General features: G+C 45.3%; 1 protein-coding gene across 9 annotated transcripts in view; it reads left to right on the top strand.

Annotated features, from left to right (window-relative positions):
• The window catches only part of Miga (mitoguardin), a 296,982-nt gene extending 287,917 nt beyond the window's left edge, over positions 1–9,065 (top strand). For all 9 annotated transcript variants that reach the window (XM_070538810.1, XM_070538808.1, XM_070538800.1 and 6 more), the window contains one exon: positions 7,831–9,065. In XM_070538810.1, coding sequence (XP_070394911.1) covers positions 7,831–7,995 — 165 coding nt within the window. In that variant the 3' untranslated portion in view covers positions 7,996–9,065. The remainder of the gene's footprint in view (positions 1–7,830) is intronic.
• Positions 9,066–25,625: the final 16,560 nt, after the last annotated feature.

Here is a 25,625-nt window from a genome sequence, read left to right as displayed (position 1 = left end):
ATTGGCTCTATAGGCTACTTTCAATGGTCAGGCGGCGCAGTGATCGGCTCAGCCGTCAGTTCCACTGTGTCAGTTATGCAAAACACCGAGGCGGCCACTTCTACAGAGGCATGCGTTTGTGGCACTCGTTTGAAACGTGGCGGTCGTTTTAAATTGTGCTTTTAAGGCAATCAAAAGCATCGAGGCCCATTTTTGGCCACTGCCGCTTGTGAAAAAATGCAGCTTTACGACTATAACCATGAATATCGTGTCAAAGAAGTAAACAGCACGGACATCACAGCAAAGTGCTTAAATTCAAATAAATAAATTATAGGGTTTTATGTGCCAGAACTACGATCTGATTGAGGTACACCGTAATGGGGGAATCTGGAATAACTTCCGGAATCCGGAAGACTACCTGGGTTCTTTACCGTGCACCTAAAAGTACATGGATGTTTTGGCATTTTGTCACCATTAAAATGCAGCCACTGCGGCTGAGATTGCATCCCGCGACCTTGTGCTTAGCAGCCCAACACCATAGCCACTAAGCAACCACCACAGGTCACGAAGTGTTTGAAGTGTTTGCCACAACAAAGCTAGCATGCTTACGACATCAAACTCAAAGTAAGTTAACAGATCATTATTTCATTCCACTGAAATGAGCAAACACGGCCTTAGACGTTTTTCAACTGTCATTTGTAGCTTTATTACTTGGAGCGTGCCTTGCATTTCAATATTGTAGAGGTTTTGTCAAGTTTGCAGGTAAGTGCTTTTTTCTCCGTTGACAAAGTGCCTAGCATGTATTCTGGTATTGTCGTTCAGGCTCCAATGTGAGAGGTCATCACCGCTGAATCATAATAGAGAACAATCAGCTGAAACTAAAAAATGCAAAGACTGAATAAATGTGTGCTAGCGTGCGCAAGGGAAATGCTAATTTGAGAATGCTCCACGTGTATTTCAGTGCACTCCAGCCTTAGTTCCGTTCTAAGTGCAAGAAAACATCGGTAGAATGAGCCCAGTTCCAGCAGTCGTGTCTTGATCCTGGCGCAAAAACTAGCTGCATGTTGGCCTATTAATGCACAATAAAAAGCACAGTGCGTACAAAGTTCCAGCATGCAGCGCTTGTGAAGCTAGATTTGACATGTAACAACCACTGCCCGTTTGTTTTGGAGCAAGACGATCTAAACAACTACCTAAACTAGTTTACAACAGCGGGTTTAAGTTCACACAATTTTATGCATTTTTTGCTTTATTGTGATTTTTTATGAATGCTGCCTGCTGGTTCTTTTTTTCCCTTTCTTTTTGCATTTACGTCTTGGTTCGTTTATCAGAAATTCGTAAGAGGACACTTGCTTGACATGCAGAACTGCTGCGGTAAACTTCAGCCGCCGGTTTGCTTCCTAGCGGTTTTGAAGGGAAGCGGTACAATATGATGTTGACACCCCCTTCACGGTTGTGAAAATCCTTAAGGCAGCAGTATCTGCTCTTGTTCTTTTTGTTCACACTTCTCACTGAGGAGCTGCCGAGAGATTGCGGTGAATCTATTGAAAAATTGGAAAAGCAAGCTTTCAGGTATGCTTGAGTGCAGTATGGGCAATGGTGAAATGGCGGCAAGGGCCTACTCGTGGGTGCTCACCACCGTTGCTAGGTGGCGCGACATGTACAGCCAAACTTCATTGCAGGGTGCCTATGGGGTAAGTGGTGGTGCCGTGCAGCCGTCCGAATTATTGGCAATGTCTGAAAAATCTGCCGTCCGGAAAATCGGTTGTTGACTGTATAACATCCCTCCCCTCTTTGTAGAAGAGAGACGTGCACATAAAGAACACGAGAATGTGAGAACTAAGTCCTGTCAACAAAGAGTGTTCCTTCTTTGCTATGGCGAGTATTGCACCACAGCCCTCCTGGTTTGGCTGCTGTGGAAAACGGGAGTGTGCTGCATTGTTCCTGTATACACAGAGGTGTCAGTGGCTGCACCAGAGGACCCAGGAGGTGGGCTCGTGTCCTCATCAGAAGGGCCCTACGGCGATCTCCCCAGCAAAAGCAGCAGTCGTAGTCTCAGGTGACAATCTACCGCATCCCCTGCGACCGGATCAGCAGCCAGAGTACTCGAAAGCCGTAGCGGCAATCTCTGGTTGTCCATTGAACTGGCCGTCCACGGTGCTGCTCGGACATGATCATAGTGCCTCGTCCACACGTGGCCATCCAGAAGTCTCAACACAGCTGCAAACGCTTAGTCCGATTCTACTGTTGCTGGCACCCAACTCAGCCCAGGTCGAAAATTTGTGCGAAAACCTGTTCTCCTGGCTCTAGGTTAGCCATCTTGACTGACATCTGGTTCCTGCAAATATTTTCGTGGAGCTGCTTTGTCATGACTACCATTCTTTCTGAGGTAGGGCCTAATTTGAGGGCTTTCTTCAATATCTAACCCAGCAGAAGCTCAACAGGACTGCAGCCAGTTAGCTCGTGTGGTGTTCTCATGTAGGTCAGTGAGATTCTAGCCAGCCATGTATGAATGTCTCCCGATGCAGCCTTAAGATTTCTTCTTGGTGGTCTGCACCACCCGCTCTGCTGCGCCGTTGGACACTGGGTGGTATTGGTGGCACCAGTATCTGTTGGATGCCATTCTACCTCAAGAATACCCTGAACTTCTCACACACAAATGATGGGCTGTTGTCCGACACTGTGATGTCTGGCAAGCCTTGACCTGCAAATATCTCTCAGGCACTGGATCAAGTAACTACTGAAGATGTAGTCGTCACTTGATGTACCTTCATCCATTTCGAAAATGCGTCCACCATGGCAAACAAATATGCAATTCTCACAGGACCTGCAAAATCCGCATGCAAACGAGACCGCAGCCTCTCGGGGAAGGGCCATGGCCAAACAGGCGCTGAGTTTGGCATCCACTGGTTCTGACAAATACGGCATGTTTGTACTGCTGCCATAATGTCTCCATGCAGCCCCGGCCACCAAACGTGGCTGCAGGCAACTGCCTTCATTTTTGAGACCCCAGGATGACTTTCATGTAGAAGCTTCAGTACTTCAGCTTGTACCAATGTGGGGATCACTACCCCGTTCCCTAACAAGATACAAACCAAGCTTCAAATGCTTTCCAAGGCTCTTCCAAAGGGGACCCTCTCCCCACCCACAGAGCTTCTCGCAATTGTAACAAACATGGATCTTTGTTAGTAGCTGCTGCCACAATTGACATTGATAGCACCCCTGGGTAGCAAGCCTGGAACATAAAAACTTCTGGAGGGCATTCCACATTAGCTTCGCTCGCCAGCAGGGGCAGACGACTGAGGCCATCTGCTTGAGGAATCTGTCCACCAGGCCTGTACCTCAAGACGTAGTTGTATCCTTACAAGAACAATGCCCAAGGAAGGACATGTGGAGAATACAACTCTGGTATCGGCTTGTCTGCTGCCAAAAGACCCAACAGTGGCTTATGATCAGCCACAGCTTCAAGTCGGCGACCCCGAAGGTATTGCTTGAAGCGTGTAATGCCAAATACAACAGCGAGTGCCTCCTTGCCCAGCTGACTGTAGTTCCTTTCCGTGAAGGAAAGGAACTACAGTCAGCTTCACAATGCAAAAGCTGCTGGTCATTCCTCTCCACCTGCTTCCCTCCAGACAAGAATCACACCAAGGCCATAAGGCAACGTGTCTGTGACCAACACTGTAGCCTCCCTGGATCAAAATGAGCCAACGTCGATCAATACTGATGCCAGTAATGCCTTACTTCGGCAGAATGTGTCTTCTTAAGCTGGTGCTTAGACTCGACAAGACCATTGAGCGGGTGAAGCATCATCAAAAGCTGGGGAATTAATTTCCTGTAAAAGTTAATGAGGTTGATGTAGCTTTGGAGCGTTTTGACATCTCATGGCTTTGGAGCCAAAACGACTGCTTCAACGTTTTTGGAGCTGGGCTGTAGGCCCTTGCGTGTGATGACGTGGCCGAAGTACTCAACTGTTTCCTTCATGAACTTGCACTTGGCATGTTTCAGGTGGAGCCCTGCTTCCTGGAGGCATCCAACGACACTGCACATATTCTGCAAGTGATTCTCATCATTCAGGCCTGTCACCAAAATGTCGTCGAAGTAAATCGTAACCTGCGGCAGGTCACCTAGCAAGTTGTCCCTTTCCCACTGAAACAATGCAGGTGCAGACACTACGCCAAACAGAAGTCTGGTGAATTGGAAAAGACCTTTCAGCATATTGATTGTGACCAGCTCCTGTGACTCTGGTTCCGACTGGACTTGTTGTCCCTCAGGTCAAGCTTAGTTAACTTGACTTTGACTCCACCGCTCAGTTTCATGAACAGTTCAATTTTGGGAATTTAGTAGCTTTCACTGATCTTAAAATCACCACAAAGGCGTATTCTCCTGTCTGGCTTGACTGCGGGCATCACAGGCACGGCCCACTTCGACGTTCGGACAGGGCGTGCAATTGCTTTCCTTTGTATGCTTTACACTTCTTCTATTACTCTATCCCGGAGTACAAATGGCACCTGCCTCGCTTTAAAAAAAACCTTAGTCTTGCCCCCTTCCTTCAGTGAAATCTTAGCCTGTAAGCCATTTAATGTACCAAGCATCTCAGAGAAAATGTGTCCAAATTCCTTGGCGAAGTTTGTAATGGAGCTAACTGCATTCAGCTCTTTCGGTTTCGATAAGGTAATCGCAAATGCCTCCATCCAGTATATCCCCAAGAGGGTCGAACATAGTCCTTTCACGACAAACAGTGGCAGCATTACCTTGCATGTTCCTAACTTCTCTGCAGCCATGATTTTCCCTAAGACTGCTGATAGCTGCCCTGAATAACTTTTCAACTTAACGTAAGAATGCCTCAACTGTGCTCCTGGAAACATGGTGTTGAACTTATCCTCACCTTTGATGGAGACGCTAGCACCAGTGTCCAATTCCATCACCAATGGTACATCATCAATAAAGACTTGGACCTGCTTGGGCTCGGGTCCGGCCACTTGTATTGTCCACATGCGAACTGAGTATTCATTATTCATATCGTCCGGATTTTGCTCAGAAACATAGTCCATTCTGTGCACTGCATGCAGTTTTATCTTATTTCTCTAGCCCGCCGTTGAGTCGCTGCAAACCCTTTCCAGCTGCCCTTTCTGTCCACACTTGAAGCAAACATTGTGGCAACTTTGCATTGTCGAGTGTCTGCCCCTGCACTGTGCACAGCACCGCCGCTCAACCGCATTCCTTGTCAGCAGTTGTCCCCAAAAATTGGCCATCCCTACATCGCTTGTCGATTCTACTTACATGCGTAATATGTTTGCATTCTTCCTTGCAGCTTCAATGGCAGTCACCTACTGTTTGGCAGATTCCAAGGTTAAGTTTATGGCTTCCAGGAGGCGTGTCTGCATTGTTGTATCATTTATGCTGCAGACAATCTGGTCCTGCGTCATGTGGTCACGTGATAGCTGTCCAAAATTGTAGTCATTCACAAGCCTGTTAAGTGCCATAATGTAATTGTTGACAGACTCACTTTCTTGTCTTCGCCCCGAAAAAAAGCTTAAGCTTGCAACGACTTTGGCTTGAAGTGGATGCTCAAAGCTGCGAAAATTGCCGTGAGCATTGCATCCGCATGCTTCGTTGGCACAAGCAAACTTCACAGTAGTGAATACGTTGTCGGCCTGCAGACTATGAGGCATACTGCTTTCCACTTGTCTTCGGCGACGTCATTGGCAGCAAAGTACAGATGAGCGTGCTCCTTGTTCTCCGTCCGCTCAGTTGTGTCGCATCGAACAGTTCCACCTTCCCGTGGTCATCTTTGCCTGTAACTGCGCATGCTTGCCACGCCACACTACGACATGGTCCCCTCTTCGCTGCCAGTTGTCACATCCAAAGAACGACTTAACAATGTTGAGCTGTTAAGTGAAGGCATCCGACTGACTAGGCTGGCCGCAGCACGTTCATTAATACAACTGAAACAGTTCCCCCTGCAATGGTTGAAAGGCTCTTGTAAATATAACAGAATCAAGCTCATGAGGTACCAGTATAAGAACTTGTACGTCACGGTCAAGTTTCTGGGAACGGCAGATTCAAGAGCCCCAGTGTATGGTGCAGAAGCAAGCCAGGTAGAGCTATATATGGGTGAAGTCGTCAACTCTATCCGAGAAGGCACGCCAGTCAGTCTGGAAGGAGTTTGTTAGCGCCAGATGATCGACAGCGGGTGTGTCACCTTCATGAAGTACTGCAAACAAGGCTGTCCTCACAAGACTAAAGTTCCTGCAAACGTAGGGGAGTATTGGAAATATTATGGGGAGCTGATGGTCTGCAACGGTCTACTTCTCAAAGGCGAGGGCCTCGTGATCCTTGAGGCTCTACAGCGGGACGTGTTGGATTCTATCCATGAGGGCCACCAGGGCGTGCACCATTGCAAGGCACACACCCGCAACTCTGTTTGGGGGCTGCATGTTGGCAAGTACATCAAGGCCACGGTGGAGTCATATGAACGTTGCGCAACCACAAGGACTCAGCGGTTCAAGCCTTTGCTCCCAACGACTTCAGCAGAGTGGCCATGGCAACAAGTGGAAGCCAATTTGTTCCACATGAAAGGTCAAGATTTGCTTATACTAGTGCACTAATATTTCTGCTACCCGGAAGTTATCATGCTATCCAGCACTTCCAGCCAGGCGGTGGTTTTGGCTGTCAAGAGTGTCATGACCTGCTTCAGCATACCATACATGCTCTGAAGTGATAATGGATCCCAGTTCTTCTCGCACGAGTTCGCAAGCTTTGCCAAGATTTTGAACATGTATCTAGCAGTCCTGGGTATTCCCAGTCCAACAGCTCAGTGGAGCTTGTGTTGAAGACTGTGAAAAATCTTTTTCTCAAGAGCAATGACTGCTTCTTGGCATTGTTGGTGTATTGTGACACACCAGGCGTCACGGGCTACATATTGTCCCAGCTGCTGACGGGTCAGCGGTTGCAAACAATACCAAATTTAGGTGCATGGGTAGTACGGTTTCAAATATATAAGCAACAACGCTGTAATACATTTTCATTACATGCAGTTTTAGCAAGCAACCTACTCCGAATGATTATAAAGACTTCGAAGTCAAAAAGTGACATTATAGTCGGCTGCCACCACCACTGCTACAGCATATTCATGTACACATGTTAATATCATGCCCTCCTGCTCCCTTTTTTTTTCTCTTTTTTTTTTTCCTTCTCTTGAGAACTTGTCAGCAGTATCCAATTTTCGCACATGTTGGCCAGGCTGTTTCTGATGAGTCTTTCTTTTTCTGTCTGCTATGACATTTACCTATTCTTTCCAGCAGTGACGCAGCTGTCAATGCCTTTGACAGCTGAGTCCCATCAGACAAATCGAATTATTGAGGCAAAGTAAATATGATAGGTGTCAGTGTGGCATCGCTTCACTTTTAAGAAATTAGTTGCAGTTTCTAGATGACACAGCAAACCATTACTGTGGTCTTGTGTTGTGAAGGCATTGTTGCATGCAATAATTTTTTTTTAATTGAATTAGTTGGCAATGGCACTTGTTGTGTGTTACCTCCGTTTCCATCTAGCATGGTCATTAGGATCGTTCCAAGTCATTCATGTACTGCCTTCTTGCATTTTCTTTTGTCGTTATTTTTGTTGCCACTTCCATTTGCACAATGTGCCAAGTGGAGGTATTTGTGGAAGTGATTGACTGAGGGTGTGGCCCTGGCCCAAAATGACCATATTGTGTGGCGACTGACCCACCTTACCAAGGAGAAAGTCGTCCGGTGACCATGAAGCCTGTGGCTTTTGGCCATCAGTGATGCTTAGGTCTTTAAATGTTGCAGGTAGGCAGCTCTTTCTTCTATGGCAAATTTTTTGCAGGATGAAGTGGAAGCACTTGTGTGCGACATGTTTGACCCAAGCTGCAGCCGCTATTCCAGCGTGGATGACCTAGCGCAGGACATTCTGCAGAACAGCCAGCTTCATTACGACCGTCTCTGTCAAGCCCTGGCTGGAGCCCTGCTGCCTGACTCGGCGCCCCCTTGATGAGTGGCATACCTAGCAGGGCATCAACTGGTCTGGGTGGCACAGCTCCCGTTTCCAGCGGCCTCGTGCCAGCTTCCTCTTCCACCCCATCCAAGGGTCGCCATCAACACCACGACCATTCCTGCATAATGCAAAAGTGATAGCTAGAACTTAAATGTGTAGATGCCTTTGGGCAAATTTCGTTGACCACCTGTGATCATTGAGCATAGGAGAATAATAAAAGGACATCGCGAGATGTTGCGTGCCATTTTTGCATTGTCCAAAAACAACTCCTAGAGGGCATGGGTGCACCCTCGTCTGGGTCTTGTGTTTGTACAGTTTGCCTTTATTGTGAAAATCACTTGTGTGCACTGTTCAGACGCTTAGCATTCATGACCATCTGTGTTGGACAGCACAAATGGTCATGAATAGAAGCAGCTAATCAGAATGAGCTAATTCCTTTCATCACCTGTCTTGAAGAGTGGGTTGATGAGCTGAACATACCATCCTTGGCTTTCTCACATGTCACTTGCAGTTTTGTCTGTGGGGATTGTCAGTTTCACTTGGCAATCTTTTAATGTGAAGCATTGTTTGCGAACTTCAGGTGTTTTGAGTGTATCTATCTAACCTCCTATGTTGTGATGCTGTCATGGTTGTTTCTTCAACTGGATATATATCAGAAAAGGCATGGAGGGGCATGACATTCATGCATACATAACATGAATGATATCTTATGGGGTGATTCCACGAGAGACGGAACTTGCATGTCCGCTTGATATTTTTGTTTTGTCCGGTTTCTTTATATGTCATGTAGGAATATTCAAACTGCACGGAACCAAAAATTTTATTCCTGAAAAGTGTTCCCAGCAAGCTAAAAAAACATCTGAAGGTGGCTGCACGCGCCTCCTTTTACTACTTACCACAATATTTTCCGATTTAACAGCCGAATTTAATGCAAACTGAAGATGTGTCAAAAAACTTTTTTGCTCATTTTAATGTGCTTCACAGTAAATTAGTTCTGTCCATTTTTTATGCTGTCCACAAATGAAAAACATTAAAGAATTCCAGACATGGAAATTTTGTAACTTTGATGCGTCTTGCCACATCTTCTATTTTACACAGAAACTTGAAAAAAAAATTGTCAGGCATAGAATGTTCTCTTTGCAACAGTTATGGAAAATATCTCCCTACATGAAACACAAGAGAAGAAAAAAATTGTTAAATAAACAAGTTTTTTTCAGAAACCTCATTTTCAAAAAAAAAAAACTGGTTCTAACTTTCGAAAAAATTTTGGATGGAAGTCTGCTTATGTTGGGTAAAACGTGGGTGCGATAATATGTTTTCTCATTTGCTTTATTCACGGAATATAACGGGCCAAAGTGACCATGTTGAGCATGCTAGCTTTAGTGCCGCAATGACGCGTTCCAGTTTGTTAACATTTACTCCCTCAAAAGAAAAGGCAACTGTTGCCACAAGTAAAGGAAGGTTTACCTGGGTTTTTTGTTGTGGCAAGAACAGAGAATGTGTTTTCTGCTTTGTTTTCTGGGACGCAAGAGAGAACAAACTTGACACTACTTGTGGTATGGTATGATGAACTTTATTTAATGTCCTGAAGATCAACCCTTAGGTTGACGCAGGCGGTTCCCACGTCGGGACAGTAAGGTTTAACCTTACCGCTGTATCATGGGCCTTCTGGGCGGCCTGTACTTGATCGAAAAGACCTCCACTGTGTAGGACTCGCTGCCACCAGTCTCTCTCCTTGTCACAGTCTGTGAAAGTCACAGGACACTGCCAAAGCATGTGATTCAGAGTAATGATGCCATTACACTTCTCGCAATTGATTGGTATCTCTCTTTCAGGATATATCTTGTTAATAAAGTTTGGACTTGGATAAGTTCTTGTTTGCAACAATCTCAGAGTCACTGCTTGAGCTCTATTGAGCTTAGCGTGTGGCACTGGGAATTCCCTTCTGTTCATGTAATATTGCCTCGTGATTTCATTATATGTTAGTAATTGGTCCCTGTTCTCCTCCTGTATATTATTAAGGTCCTGGTCACGTAGTGCATGGATAGTAAGTCCTCGTGCAGCTGCGTTAGCCATCTCGTTTAAATTCTTCCGAGATGGATCGACAGACCCCATGTGCGCAGGAAACCAGCGGAATTCGATCTCTTGGCTGTCCAACTCACCGATCAGCTGGGCAGCCCTTTTGGTTACAAAGCCATTGGTAAAGTGTCTAATAGCCATCTTAGAGTCACTGTAAATCTTCGTCCACTTATTATTCCTTAAAGCCAATGCTATCGCTACTTGTTCCGCGACTGTTGTGTCTCTAGTCATGATTGTAATAGCATCCCGAGTGAGACCATCTGCATCTACTACTACTGCCGTAAAGGCTTTCTTTCCTCTGACCCACGCAGCATCCACAAATGCCACATGTTCTCTGTCGTGTTCTATCTCTTGCAGGAGAGCTTTGGCCCTTGCCTTTCGTCTTTCCAGGTTGTGCACCGGGTACATATTTCTGGGGAAAGGAGTCGTCTTGATTACCGCTCTTATGCTATCTTTTAGTTCTACTGTGCCTTCACTTGAAATTTTGGATTCGGTTGGGCACCATCCTACCTCTTCTAATATTGCTCTACCTGGCCTTGTTCCAGAGAGCCTCTCTCTGTGGGCAATTTGCTGAGCTTCAATTATCTCGGCTATAGTGTTGTGGAGCCCGAGTTTCATTAATTTGTTATCCGGAGTGTTAATCGGTAACCCCACTGTTGTTTTAACTAGCCTTTTAATTAATCTGTTCAACTTGTTTATCTCTGTCTGTGTCCAAGTGAGCATCCCAGCTACATATCAGAAGTGACACAAGGCAAAAGCGTGGACCAGTCTCATGGCGCTCTCCTCTCTCAGCCCTCTGTGTCTGTTAGTGATTCTCCTTAGCAGCCTTATTACCTCCACAGTCTTGCTTGTGATGTGTCGTATTGTTCTTCCATTTGCCCCGTCTGCCTCCAGGAATAACCCTAAGACTCTAATGGATTCTACTTGCTTAATAGATTTGCCTGCCTTCGTGGTTAGTACTAACCTGGGTTCGTCCTCGGGAACGTATCCCCTTGGTTTTCTACCCCTTCTTCTGTTCTTGAGTACAAGGAGTTCAGACTTATTAGCAGAGCATTTGAGTCCCATGCCTTCTAAAATAGACTCTACCTCATAAATGCTATTCTGAAGTCTGCTTTCCGCATGTCCCATACTTCCTTCAGCGGTCCATATAGTCACATCGTCTGCATAAATGGTAAAGTGAATGCCCTCTATCCCTTTTAGTCCCTTTGCCACTTTTGACATGGCCAGGTTGGAAAGCATAGGTGACAAGACCGACCCTTGTGGCGTCCCTCTGTCACCGAGATCCATGTTCTTTGATTTAATATCCCCAAATCTAAGGTGAGCTGAACGATTGCCAAGAAAGGTTTTGACCACTTCATAGAGTTTGTTCCCCAATCCCAGTTCAGAAATCACTTCAAGTATTGCTCTATGCTTAATTCTGTCAAAAGCTTTTTCGACATCCAACCCCAAGAGAGCTCGAGTGTTTTTTGGTTTAGCTAATAGCAGTTGATGTTTGATTAACAACATGGCATCTTGTGTGGACAAGCCTGATCTGAAACCAATCAGATTGTACGGTAGGATGTCATTGTCCTCCACATATTTCGTTAACCTGTTCAATATGACATGCTCCATTGTCTTCCCTAGACATGATGTTAACGAAATTGGCCTCAGATTATCCAAATTGAGTTGCTTGCCCGGCTTTGGTATTAAGATAGTACTGGCCGTCCTCCATTCTTCTAGATATACCCCATCTTTCCATGGGTCATTAATGTATGTGGTCAGATATTTTATTGAATCGTCGTCCAAATTCTTAAGCAATCTGTTAGAGATGCCATCTGGGCCAGCTGCTGACCTACTATTCAGATCATACAGTGCCGTGCGTACCTCACTTTCGGTGAGTTCCTGATCCATATATTTGCATTCTACCCCTAAGTAATCGGGATAACTCACATCCTGATCTTCTTTCCTGAGAGGCAAGTATTTAGTAGCCAATCGCTCCATTATGCTCTCTGTGCTTGCCGTCTGACTTTCCTGGTGTACCAGTTTCGCCACTGCCGTACGTCTATTCGATTTAGTGCCTTTTTCGTTGAGCAGATGCCTGAGCAGACTCCAATTGCCTCCACGTTTTATCCTTCCGTCTACACATTTACACACCTCATCCCATTTTTGTTTCTGCAAATATCGTGCGTGTTCCTCTATATTCTTATTGAGCTGAGCAATTCGTTTTCTGAGTCTCCTGTTTAGGCGTTGTGATTTCCATCTTTGTAAAATCGATTGCTTGGCTTCGATCAAATGCGCCAATCTACTATCAATTTGTTCGACCTCTTCCTCTGTCTCTATAGCCTTAGTTGCTGCATTCAAGTCGTTCCTAAGCTGAGCCACCCACTCTTGTAGTGTGATGCGCCCCTTTCTATCTGTGTCTGCTCTGTCTTTTCTGATTTTTCTAAAGTGATCCCAGTCTATGTAAGTGATATGCTTTACCTCCCCCCAGTCGTTTCTACCATTATGTGTAGTATATAATGGTTGCTTCCTAGGTCCGTACCAGAGTTGATCCAGTATGCCCTGGGAAAGTTATAGGTGAGGGATAAGTCCGGGGTAGTGTCCCTACACGTGGAACTGCCACACCTGGTAGGAAAGGCTGGGTCCATGATAAGAGAAAGGCCTAAATCTGTGGCGAGATGCCAGATTCCTTCCCCTTTTTTACTACTCCAGCGGTAACCCCAAGATTGGTGTGGGGCGTTGAAGTCCCCTCCTATTATGAGTGGCGCAGTTTTGGCTACCCTCATGGCCTTATTAAAAATTGTTCTGAAGCTCTGTCTCATCTCTCTGGGACTGCTATATAGGTTGAGGCAGAACAAGCTTTGCGCTTTACCTCTGTGATGATTTCACAATATGTATTCAATTTTACTCGCCCCTAATTTTAGATCGTGCTCTATGTAGGGAATTTTCTTGTCAATTAGGGTGGCAATTCCTCTGCCTGGTTCTTTGCCTTTGCAGACCGAGTTGAAGCCGGACAGCCCGATCTCCTCCGCTAGAGTTTCCTGCAACATTATTAATTTCGGCCTATTTTCAACCGTTTTGATTATCTCTGCTAGTGATGCTCTTTTTTGCTGAAATCCTCTGCAGTTCCACTGCCACACACTAAGTCTATTTCTGTTATCCATTATTATTGTCGCTGCCCCCTCACTTGCTACCCCCTGTCACTGTTCACTTGACTGTACCACCTACCGCTCCTGGGGGTATTCTAGCGCTTTTTGCTTCCAAGGGCATATATTCTTCATCCTCTCCTTGGGCCTCTAGCTTTTTCAACCTTTTCTTGGCTATTAACTTCCACTTCCATGTTTTATCCACCTTAAGGTTAATGCTGTCTACCGTGTTCTTTAGGTCCCTAATCGCATTCTTAATCTCTTTCAGAACTGAGCACATCGATTCTGCCTCTGGAACTACAGCTCTCTTTTTGGGCGCTGGTGTGTCTTCTTCCTGGCTGTTACTTCTACACACCGGCTTAGCTATTGCCACACTGCTGCTTTCTGTCCTCAACCCTTTTTTCATTTCCTGAATCTGCTGCTTAAGTTCTTCATTTGCTTTCTTTAGTGATATAACCTCTCTGATCAGCTGTTCTACTCTGGCATCATTGCTTTCTTCCTGCGAGGCTAGCGCATCTGTGACTTTCACAGTACCTTTGACTTTCTCGGCCCAGGTCGCTCCTGGCTCCTTTTTCTTGTTTGTCTTCAGCTCCTGCTCCTCGAAGCGCACCTGCGCCTCCCGAGACTCTTCCACATGCGTAACATACGTCAAATTGCTTCCTGTACAGATAGCACCTCACATGGGCACACGTCCACACGTACCATGATTGAGTTGCCAGCAGCAAGGCACTGACTTCCACTCCACTGATTCTGCTGACAATGCTCCTCGATGGCTGCAACAGGCGCATGAAGCAGGGCCACATTCTTGAGGTTGCTGCCAAGTTGGGAGACCATCTTATGTGCCGACTGAATGGAGGCAGCACTTCCAGACCTCTGGTTGTGCAGGGAAGCTTGGCGCTTAAGGAACCCACCCACACTGTCACAGGCATTCTACTCATGCCCGGTAGCGGAAAATACCCACCTCGTGGATGTATACTCGGAATGGCACAAATCATACAGATGGTACCTATTTTTAAAATGGCTTGCTGCACCATTTTTTTTTTCTTCTAACGCTTCACGCATTTTGCCTAGGCATCGCAGGCGTGCGCTGTGTCGTGATGCATGCCGTTGCTTATGACAGCAAAGCTGTGTGTTGCTTTTCTTGTTGTGGTGACACAGGCGAAAATGGAATTTCTTTCTTGTGCCAATGGTACGATTGTGTTTCATTTGAGAGAAGGACTGTCCAGTTTTCAGCAAAATCAAAAGGCAGAACAATGCATCTGCACTGCTCGCACTTCTTTGTCGCATGAATAGCCACAGCTTGATTGCGGCGTATGTATTCGTGAGGAATCCATTTGGTCATCCATTTGCTGACCTTTTTCACAAAAGGGGTTGGAGATGATGCCTTCTTGATCAGAAAGGGGTTGGAGATGATGCCTTCTTGATCAAGTAACCGCTTTCCCAAAGAGCAAATGTGGCCTCGTCCTTGTCGACCATTCACAGACTGGCCAAAGTGAGACTTTCACTCCATGGGCAGTGCTCGCATTCACTTAATGGGCTATCCGTGGTTGGGTAGCCACAAAGGCACAATGCTTCCGCGCCTTCCAATTAGATTTCCATGCCGGTTACATTCTCAAGCATGGAGACACAAAGGTTGGCATTAGTGCAATAAACACAAATGCAAACCTCTTGCTGTGATGTGAGCAGCACCCATTTTAGATGCATGCTGTAAAACTTTGACCGGGCGATGACACTTTCGGGGAGAGCTGCTTTGAAAATCTGGAACGTCTCACGGATAGAACATGTGATAAACCGCTTTGAGACATACTTTCTCTGGCCATTTCTGATGACTGACACAATGTCCCTGTTCGGGCTCTTCCGAGAGCACCTAAGTTCGTCCTTGGTGAAGTAGTCGAGCACAGCTTGTACATCCGATGGGCTTAACCTTGATCTCGTGTGCGGTTCAATATCTGACCACATTCCATGCTTCTCGCGTCAATTTCGGGCATTTCTAAGCAAATTGACACAAAGTAAGCTGCCCACTATGAGTCCTGATCGCCAGAAGTCAGCTGCCCACTACAGGCACCGATCACCAGAGAGAAGACGACAAAGGGCGCAGTTGTATCCCGGGGTTTTTTTTGGTTGTCGGCCATCATTAAAAGAAAGCTGTTCTGTTTTCGCGAGCCCGTCTTAATTATCTTCGTAATATTTTACTGGTGGAGGTGTGGGGTACATGACCATTGCCGGAGACGCAGTGTACCTCTAACATGCCTCCTGTAAGTAGTCCGGGAGAGATTACCCTTGTGCTCGCACGTTCCCTCCAGGTGCTCCTCGACCATGACCTGGTGAGCGCCCTGTGGAGATAGAGAACTTCATCGTGCGTCGTGGCGCATCGAATATCCTCCATCAGGATGGCTGCAACGACAACGAAACGACGTTCAGGCGCATTCCGGTAATCAACGACAAGTTGTAACGTCAGACATACTGGTTACCATAGACGAAGAAGTCACCGCTTTTACACAGTGGACTGGGTCGCAGATCCGTACTACTGGAGGTCATATACTAATTCTCGTGGGCAGATGCACTGCTCGAGTAAATATTCGCGGATTTACATACGTCGGGGTCTTCATTATTCTGCCCAGTTGCTCGAGGGACTTGATACTCGGCATGGACTTTCTACAGGCGAGTGGAGCCATAATCAACCTGGAAAAATCGAGTGTGACATTCTCTACGGCGAAAGCCATAGCAAGCGACGCTGGCGACGAGAGCCACACCGGAAACGCCTTGTGCATCGTCGATGACAGCATAACGGTACCGCCAAGAAGCAGCCTACTGACCCTGGTAACATGCGACGCATTCAACGACTATGAGGGCATTGCTGAGGCAAACTTTTCATTAATGCTTGAGCAGAACATCTGCATTGCATGGGGCCTCGTTCAGCTTCAGAACTGACACTCATTAGTCCTGCTGACCAACTTCAGCAATGAATATCGGCACTTACGGCAAGGCACAGCTGTCACTTTCCTCCATTAAATTGCTGCCTTCACGGATGTTGGCTCGCTCGGAACTACTTTGCCTAATTCATTGGAAGCGATCAACCTCAGTGATCGCATTCAGATTAACTCCGGCTTATCGGAAGGACAGAAACAGCAACTACTCGACCTTGTCAATGACTTCTCTGCCTGCTCCTCTACCAAGTCTAAAGTATGGGGCACCTCCATTGCGAAGCATGATATTCCTACAGACGAATCAGCACGCCCTGTTCATCAACATCCATATCATGTTTCGACTACGGAAAGGGAGGTGATAAAGCGCCAGGTTCAAGAGATGATCAATAATGACGTGATTCAACCATCCATAAGTCCATGGGCATCCCCCATCGTGTTGGTTAAAAAGAAGGACAATACACTACGCTTCTGTGTAGACTATCGACGTCTTAACCGTGTCACTAAAGGCGATATTTATCCCCTGCTACGGATCGATGATGCTCTGGAGTGTCTACGCCACGGCCAATTTTTCACCTCTTTGGATCTTAAGTCAGGGTACTGGCAGACCCAAGTAGATGAGTGCAACCGCGAAAAAGCAGCATTTGTGACGCCTGATGGATTTTATGAATTCAAAGTCCTCCCATTTAGCCTGTGTTCCACACCTGCTACATTTCAGTAGATGATGAACACTGTTCTCTCTGGACTGAAATGGCAGATGTGCATAGTCTACTTAGACAACATTGTGGTGTTTTCGAGGACGTTTGATGAACATCTAGAATGACTCAAGCACGTACTCATTGCCATCAGCAAAGCAAATCTGACTGTCAAGCCTGAGAAATGTCATTTAGGCTTTCAGGAGCTCAAGTTTCTCGGGCACATAATCAGCCCCCGTGGTGTTCGGCCAGACCTCGAGAACCTAGCTCGAGAACCTCATGTGTGCAACTCGCAAGAAGGCAGTTCAATGCTTCTTAGGTCTCTGAGCTTACTATCGTCGTTTTGTCGAAGGTTTTTCAAGGATCGCTGAACCATTAACGAGATTAACACGCCAAGATGTGCCCTTTGAATGGACAGATGAGCAACAAGCAGTATTTACAGAATTGCGGAAGCGACTGCAAACAGCCCCCTACTCATGGATTTCGACGACAAGGCTGAAACAGAAATCCACACAGACGCTAGTAATGTGGGGCTCGGTGCCATACTCGTCCAGTGGCAAAACGGCGCCAAACGAGTAGTAGCCTATGCGAGCCGTAGTCTGACAAAGGCGGAGGTTAACAACTGAAAAGGAGTGTCTTTCCATCATTTGGCCATTGGCAAGTTCTGACCCTACCTGTATGGCCAACCTTTTCGAGTAGTAAGTGACCACCACTCACTGTGCTGGCTTGCGAGTCTTAGGGACCCTTCAGGCCGCCTCACTCGTTGGAGCCTCCGCCTTCAGGATCACGACGTCACAGTGGTTTATCGATCCAAACAGAAGCACCGCCACACCAACTGCCTCTCACGTGCACCTATACCTTTGAAGCCAAGTGACTTAGAGCAAAACTTCCCGTTTCTTGGTGTAGTGGACATTGTCAAGATGGCTGACCTCCAACGTGCAGACAGTATATTGCTTCCCCTCATCCTATACCTCCAGGGAGCCGACGTTGTTGTCGCACGACCGATGTCACAAGGGCTGACTTAATGCCTCCGCAACAAAGTTCTCTACAAAAGAAACTTCGAAAACAGCCAAGAAACGTTCTTTCTCATCGTCCCAGTTTCACTGCGCGAAGAAGTGTTGCAAGCGTGTCATGATGACCCGTGTGCCGGACACTTAGGCTCTGCCAGAGTTTTAACGTACATACGCCAGAAGTATTACTGGCCGCGGCTGTTCTCATCCGTTCAGTGCTACATGAGGAGCTGCCATGATTGTCAGTGGCGCAAGGTTCCATATTTGAAACCTGCTGGTCTTCTGCAACCCCTGGACCCTCCTCCAGCACCGTTTCAACAGATTGTAATGGATCTTCTTGGTCCATTCCCTACATCATCTACAGGCAACAAGTGGATAGCCATCGCAACGGACTACCTAACGCAGTACGCAGAAACAAAAGCTATACCCTGCGGAACATCTACAGAAGTCGCCATGTTCTTTGTCCGTGACATCATATTACGTCACGGGACCCCTTCCGTCTTAATAACCGGTCGAGGGACTGCATTTACTACCGACTTAATACAGGAGATCGTCACACTGACCCATACCAATCATCGGAAAACTACCGCCTATCACCCACAAACTAATGGACTTATGGAGCGCCTCAATAGAACTATCGCCGATATGATCTCGATGTACGTTAACGTAGAGCACAAGTTATGGAACCAAATTTTACTGTATGTGAGTAAATATCAGGATTCGCATACAGTACAGCCATTCAGGAAACGACCAGATTCTCACCATCTTATTGGTTTATGGGCGCTGTGTAACAACACCGTTAGACGCCATGCTCCCGGTCGACAATGAAAAAAAATAGCAACTATGCTGATGACATCATCCAGAAGGCCGAAGAAGCTCGGCAGCTTGCTTGCAACCGCCTCCAGCAGAGTACTGATGCCCGCCATTACAACAGTGGCCAAAGAAACATCCAGTACGAGCCCGGCGACTACGTTTGGGCCTAGACACACATCCTTCATCAGGGGCTGTCGGAAAAATTACTGCGTAGGCCCGTACAAGATCGTCGGGCAACTTAGCGACGTTAAGTATGAGGTAGTCCCTCAGAGTACTACTACGAGCTCAAGCCGACAATGGCCATGAGTCGAGCTTGTCCACGTAGTACGGATCAAACCGTACTATGCCCGCGAAGACGTGTCCATTTCATAGACTTTCTCCAGCGCCCTCTGTCACCCTGCGATCAGCGACCGGGACGGTCGCTTTTCACAAGGGGAGTAATGGCGCGAAGTAAGGACCCGATCGCCAGAGAGAGGGGAATGAAGGGTGCAGTTGTGCCCCGGGGTTTTATTGGGTGTGGGCCATCATTAAAAGAAGGCTGTTCTGCTTTGGCGAGCTCGTCTTAGTTACCTTCATGACAATATACGTTGTGACAGCTGGGATTGCCTCTTGAACGCATTTGTTTTCAACTCTGGTGGCATGATGGTTAAGAGACGGAGGCGCTCTCGATAGGACCTTGAAGCCTCATATGCTTGCATCAAGCTATTTAACCAGCTAATACATGCCCGACATTGTCGCAGACGGTTCAGGTGTAGTGATGCTTCCGTATGCAGCGCTTGAAGTTGAGCATGTCTTCGTCATCACGATGCTTTCAAACTTAGCTCATTTTTCTTGTTCCGTAAGATCGTCTGCTGCGTTTGTGAATGGAGGATGGTGGCTTCAATGGTGAAACATCAGAAGAAAGCTGGATGTACCTGTTCAAGTCAATTGCTTCTTCTTCCAGAAGGAATGACTCCTCTTCTTCATTGTGTGTGTCACTAGATGAAGATAGGATTTCCTTGAGGTGCATAAAGCAGTGCTGGCAGACCTTGTCGGTGTCGTGAATATCTTCAGCCTCTGGAAGTAGTGTCTGCAGGGCGGTAACATCCAAAATGTTTATGCAACGAAAAAAATTTTCGTAGCAGCCTTCTTTTTGTGAACGCATAAATATTCGGCACAGAATACTCGGACCAAGCTATGAGTCGCATGCATCGTGTGTATAGTGAATAGCTAGACCAAGTCAAAACGTTTGTACTGAACAGCACCGCACTCTTTCTGTCGCTTATCCTGCACCGCTGCCATGACTGAGCCTCCAGAATGTTTCATGTTTTATGAACAAGGACGTCTAAAGCTTTTCACTGTGAAAATGTGTGGGCCACGCTCGATATCAAAGGACAATGTCCGTCTGGCGCTACCAGTGACCTTTGCTGTTCCCAGTGTGGGAAAGCATGACAGCAAAGTGCTGACAAAATATCATAAATTATACAACTTCAGCAGCTTTTGGTTCAGTCATGCCACACTGCTCTTTTTCGGACAGCTGAAACGCAGAGGTGACGGTAAAGGTAAGAGAGGTAGATGTTGAGCAGCACTGAAAATATAGCAAGAAACAAAATAAACAGCTCGGGAAATGACATAGATCAGTTTTTAGAAAGGCGCAGCTTGAGTCTCACGTGGTGGTGCCAAAGAAGAAGAAGAAGTTTATTTTTACCACATAAGTACACTGATATATACAACGTGGTAGGGATGGCAGGATAAAAGCTGCATAACGGCAGCTTGACTAGTCCTACCTCCCCATGAACAACAGGCAGCAACATGGCAATATATTCATAGTACATTCTTGTGGCAAGGTCAATATATAGATATTCACAGACGCATATATATACACACATTTATACATATATATATACATACATACATGCATATACGCATACATGTATGCATGAAAAACAGAAATGACAACTTCGAAATAGCAAGGAAATACTTTTCAACCGACAAACCAAAAAGTTAATTATTCACAGAAATTTTTGCAGTAATGTGCTCTTGGACGTATGGCGTATGTTTACATCATTTAGACTATATTTGTTAAGTGTAGAGGGAAGACAGTAGGAGAGTGCTTGAAGGCCATAGTTAGTCCGAGGGCGCGGGACTTCCCAGTGTTCCGTATATCGATTTAGGCGAAAAGAAGGATTACGCTGCAAGTTCGCGATGTTTATGATATGATTAGTACCCTTAATTATGTCACGTTTAAAAGAACACATAAGTTGATACTCATAAAGGCGGTCTACACGTAAAATCTTGAACTTCCGGAATATGTCACGCGTATGTCCATTGTAAGGTAAGTCTGAAATAGCACGTAAGGCATTCTTTTGAACTGAAACTAAATTTCCTAATGATTTCTTAGTACTATTTGACCAGACCAGGTTACAATAGCGCAGGTGAGAAGCAAATAGTGCGTTATAAACCATAAGTTTCTGTGGTATTGGTAGTAGCCTCTGACATCTGCGCAACATACCTAACGCCTTACTAAGTTTATTTCGTAAGTAATCGGTGTGGTGGTCCCATAGCATCAATTCATGGAAGATAACACCCAATGTTTTTGCTGTAGCGGAAAGTTCTATTTTTGTGTCATTGAGTGTGAGGCATTGGGTGAGATCACAAGGCGTAGACTTCGCTCTAAAGAGGACCGCTTTTGTCTTGGAGCAGTTTAACTGGAGAGAATTTTTTACAGACCAGTTATATATCTTGTCAAGTATTTCATTAGCAAAATTGATGAGTTGATCCTCCTTAGTTCCTGAGAAGAATAAACTTGTATCATCTGCGTAAATAATATAGGTAATCGAAACATCAATATTAACAATGTCATTTATGTAAATGATAAATAAAAGTGGTCCCAATATGCTACCTTGAGGCACGCCTTGCTTAATAAGTTTAAACGAAGATAATTTTCTATTTATTGATACGCATTGCTTTCTATTGGTTATGTAACTTCTAATTAAATCTAAAACTATTCCGCGTGTACCATAACGATTCAATTTTTGTAATACTGTTCCATGGTTAATTCTGTCAAAAGCTTTTGAGAAATCTAAAAATACTCCCAATGTTAGTTTCCTCGCCTCTATATTTTTCAAAATTAGTTCCTTTTGTTTAAGAAGAGCAGTTTCAGTCGAGCAGCCTGACCTGAAGCCATATTGACATGGTGTTAAAACAGAATACTTGTTAAAAAAGGCAGTCATCCTAAGGAGAATAATTTTTTCTAAACCTTTTGAAAACAGTGGAAGAATTGAGATTGGTCTATAGTTACTTAAGTTTTCCCTTTCTCCGCCTTTGTAAACCACAGCTACCCTTGCGATTTTCATCTGTTGAGGAAAAATGCCAGAGGTTAGGGAGATGTTGTAAATGTGAGTGAGGCAAGGGGTGAGCAGGTCAATAACGAAAAGAATTGGTTGTATTTTTAATCCATGCACATCCTCACTTTTAGATCGCCTAAAATTTTTGAACACATTTAAAACCTCAGTGTCATCAGTCTCATCAATATACAAAGAATGTGTAAGGGGACTGGGCAAATACATCAAGGCATCTTGATCATAAGTGCTTTCAACTAGAGAGGCAAAGTAGTCATTAAATTTATTGGCGAGTGCTTCATCTTTAAGAACCTCATTACCAACCTTGAGCTCTTTAATAGTGCTGGCGGGTCGCCTTGATGATATAACAGAATTCAGCTTATTCCAAGTCTGTTTTGCATCAACAATACCATCGAACATGGAGTAGTAATAGTCGCATTTAGCTTGTTTTTGCAGCTTAGTCAGGTTATTTCGATATTTCTTGAACTGCTTTAAATCATCTGGGTCACGGCTATTCAAAAACGCATGGTACAGCCTATTCTTTTCATTTATCATTTTGATTAGCTTCGAGGAGATCCATGGCTTGCGAGCGTGTTTAGGTTTTTTTACGTGCCTGTAAGGAAAGTGTTTTTGGTATACTGTGCACACGATCTTAATGAAGCGGTCATAGGCGCTATCAGGTGATGAAGAGGAGAGTATGTCATCCCAGCTCAACGAGCTTATTTCGTCACGAAAGCAAGAAAGAGATTGTGAATTAATGTCTTGGAAATAAATGTCTGATTTCACCGGGTGCCTCTGTTTAATTTCAACCGTAGTAATTAGGCAAATTGGCAAATGATCACTGATAGCGATACTTATCAGACCATGATGTAGTAGGTTAGCAGAATTTGTTATAAATAGATCTATCAAGGTGGCTGTAGCAGCTGTAATGCGAGTTGGGGTAGTTATAACATTTGAAAGGCCATGCGAAAGAAGTAGATTTGACAGGTCAGTTTGTTTGCTAGTCTTTGTGAGCATGTCAATGTTGAGGTCACCTCCGAGTACTAATGTATAATTATTTTCATTAACAAACCAAAAGAATTCATCTAAATATTGAAGAAACTTGTTGATATTGCCGTGAGGTCTATACACTACAGTAAATAGAGAGTTTTCGAATTTTAAACACAGAATTTCAATGTCTTCACAGCATTGAGACCATTCATCAATATACTGATAGCCAATGCTTGTTTCCACATATATGCATACACCGCCGCCTCTAGTTTCTCTATTTATGTAGGCCACATTATACCCATCAATATGCACAATATCGGTGTCATCGCGGTACCAAGTTTCAGTCAACATAATGACAGAAAATTTAAATTTAAATTCATCTAGAAAATTCCACAATTCATCTTCTTTAGAACGGGCTGACCGTATGTTCATATGCAGGAAACGCAGAGTTGATAGGCGCTGATGCGCAACAATCGTGCTTAATTCAGAGGGACTAGTACATTTCAGAGCCATTTTGAAACTTAATTCTCAGGAAAAAAAGACAGCCATTGCAATGTAGAAACAATGCCGCTGGCATAGAAGAATAAGACGCTATATATGCAAGACCAACTGCTGAAGAGAATATTAAGGGGAACCAAATTTGTATGTGGGTGACGCCCTCAACCGCAACACTGTAGCAAGCAAGAACAAATGAGTGCAACACTGATGTACTATAGACTCTAAGGTGTACAATATTGGTCAAAAGGTTAACGTTCATAAAAAGAGCCGTTTCCGACAGTAGTTTAGAGCTCACATACATAAGGACACTATCAGGCGCATTTGCTAGGTACGAAACCTCATAGAATCGGAAAATGTGCGTGGGTGTCTGAAGAATCGCTCCGTTAACTGCTTTCAAAAATCTCGAGAAAAGCAAGAAGAACCATAGGTTCCTAGATTGTTCTTGAGCCATTCTATCTGTTGGCACCATGACATAAATGGCATTGAGTATGCAATAGCGGGTAACCTAACGCACGTTGTCTAGGTCAGAGTCACAGGTAACATGAAGGACAGGCGAATTTTCAGACTTCCGCATCAGGATCTTTCCCTGTGACACCCACACAAACTTCCATTCTTTTTCTCGCCTCAATTGGCGAGCTCTACCCAATAGACGCTTGTTTTCAACGCACAGATGCTCATTGATATATACAGGATTACTCTCTGCAAAGCCCAGGGTCCCAGTGCTTAACTTAGCGGTTCGCGCAGCAGAGAGTACCGTATTTACTCGCATAATGATCGCACTTTTTTTGTCAGAAAAATTGAAGCAAATTCAGGGGTGCGATCATTACGCGGGTTAAATTTCCCGGGGAAAAAAAAAATTTTTTTTTCGTCCGCGTTTGCTGCGGGATGCGAGATTCCGGGTGCGGGACACCAAAACAAAAATGGCGGCTAGCGGAGCGAGCCGAACGCGCCGAACGCGATTTTTTTTTTTCTTCTCGTGAGTACATTGCGTGCATTGAAACAGTTTCTTCCGTATTAGTGATGAATAATATCGTTAATATCGGCAAGTTTGCGGCAATAACGTAGCCATGTCCACTTTGAGGGGACAGAAATAGGTGGGCGCGCTTAGCTGCCAGTGACAGAAACACATGACGGGCATGCTGCGGAAACTGCGGCATCTGTCTTCACTACTTTCCGCTAAGGGTGGGCGAATATCTTAGCTGTGTTACAAGCGTCGGCGTATGAATAGGGTACACTTTTAACGTATCGGAGTAAACGTGGCTACTATCATTGCAGCGCGCGATTTGTTGCGTGCTTGAGTGCAAAAGCAGATGGAAATAATCGAAATGCGCCTTTATTGTTTTTGTTGACATCAGCCATTATAAAGCCAACCCATAATAAAGGCAAGTTTGGTTGTACCTCATTTTGTCATGGAAGTGCGGAAAGTGATGAAAGTAATGAAATGAGGCATCTACATGAGAATGTTTAGTGCGTGCAGGCCGCTTGGCTTGTCTTGAAGAGTCGTTCGCGTAGCATTCGACAGGTGGTAAGCGCGATCATTATTCGCTAGACTTAGCACACGACATATCGCTGCGGCAAGTTCGGGGTGCGATCATTACGCGGGAAATAAAAAAAAATCGAATTTTGACGACAAATTTTAGGGGTGCGATCATTACGCGAGTGCGATCATTATGCGAGTAAATACGGTACTCTGTCTCGTGCAGACCTAGTCGAAAACTTTATGATCACGTTCGGTTTATTTTTATCTTTAGAAGGGACACGATGTACTACATCAATGTCGTTGTCCGTAACACTTGTGCCTATACATGTGGCAATTTGTCCAACACTTCCAGTATCCATTGCATGTGGGGAATGAGAAGCAGGCAGTTAAGTAGCACCTCCGTAATGGCACACAGCCTGCCTTGGTGCCACATACAGGTAACCTACTGTGTGGACCAGGTGGATTTTGGCCAGGTCAGCCACAACATGCACTCGCGGTGTCTCGCATGCTGTTGACAAGTGAATAATGGAGGTGTAAGTGCGATGCCCACAGAGGTTGTAGGCTGAAAACTTGTACACGTTGGCACATTAGAGGGCACCAGAGCCCCCTATCCCCGCACACACTAGACACAAATAAAATCTGACAATACACTTTTGTTGGAAACAAGCTGCCAGAGTGAAGTTCTGAAGTAGC

Source organism: Dermacentor albipictus, chromosome 1 (assembly GCF_038994185.2).
Source record: "Dermacentor albipictus isolate Rhodes 1998 colony chromosome 1, USDA_Dalb.pri_finalv2, whole genome shotgun sequence".
Lineage (NCBI taxonomy): Eukaryota > Metazoa > Arthropoda > Arachnida > Ixodida > Ixodidae > Dermacentor > Dermacentor albipictus.
This window is presented reverse-complemented; position numbering and strand designations above follow the sequence as displayed.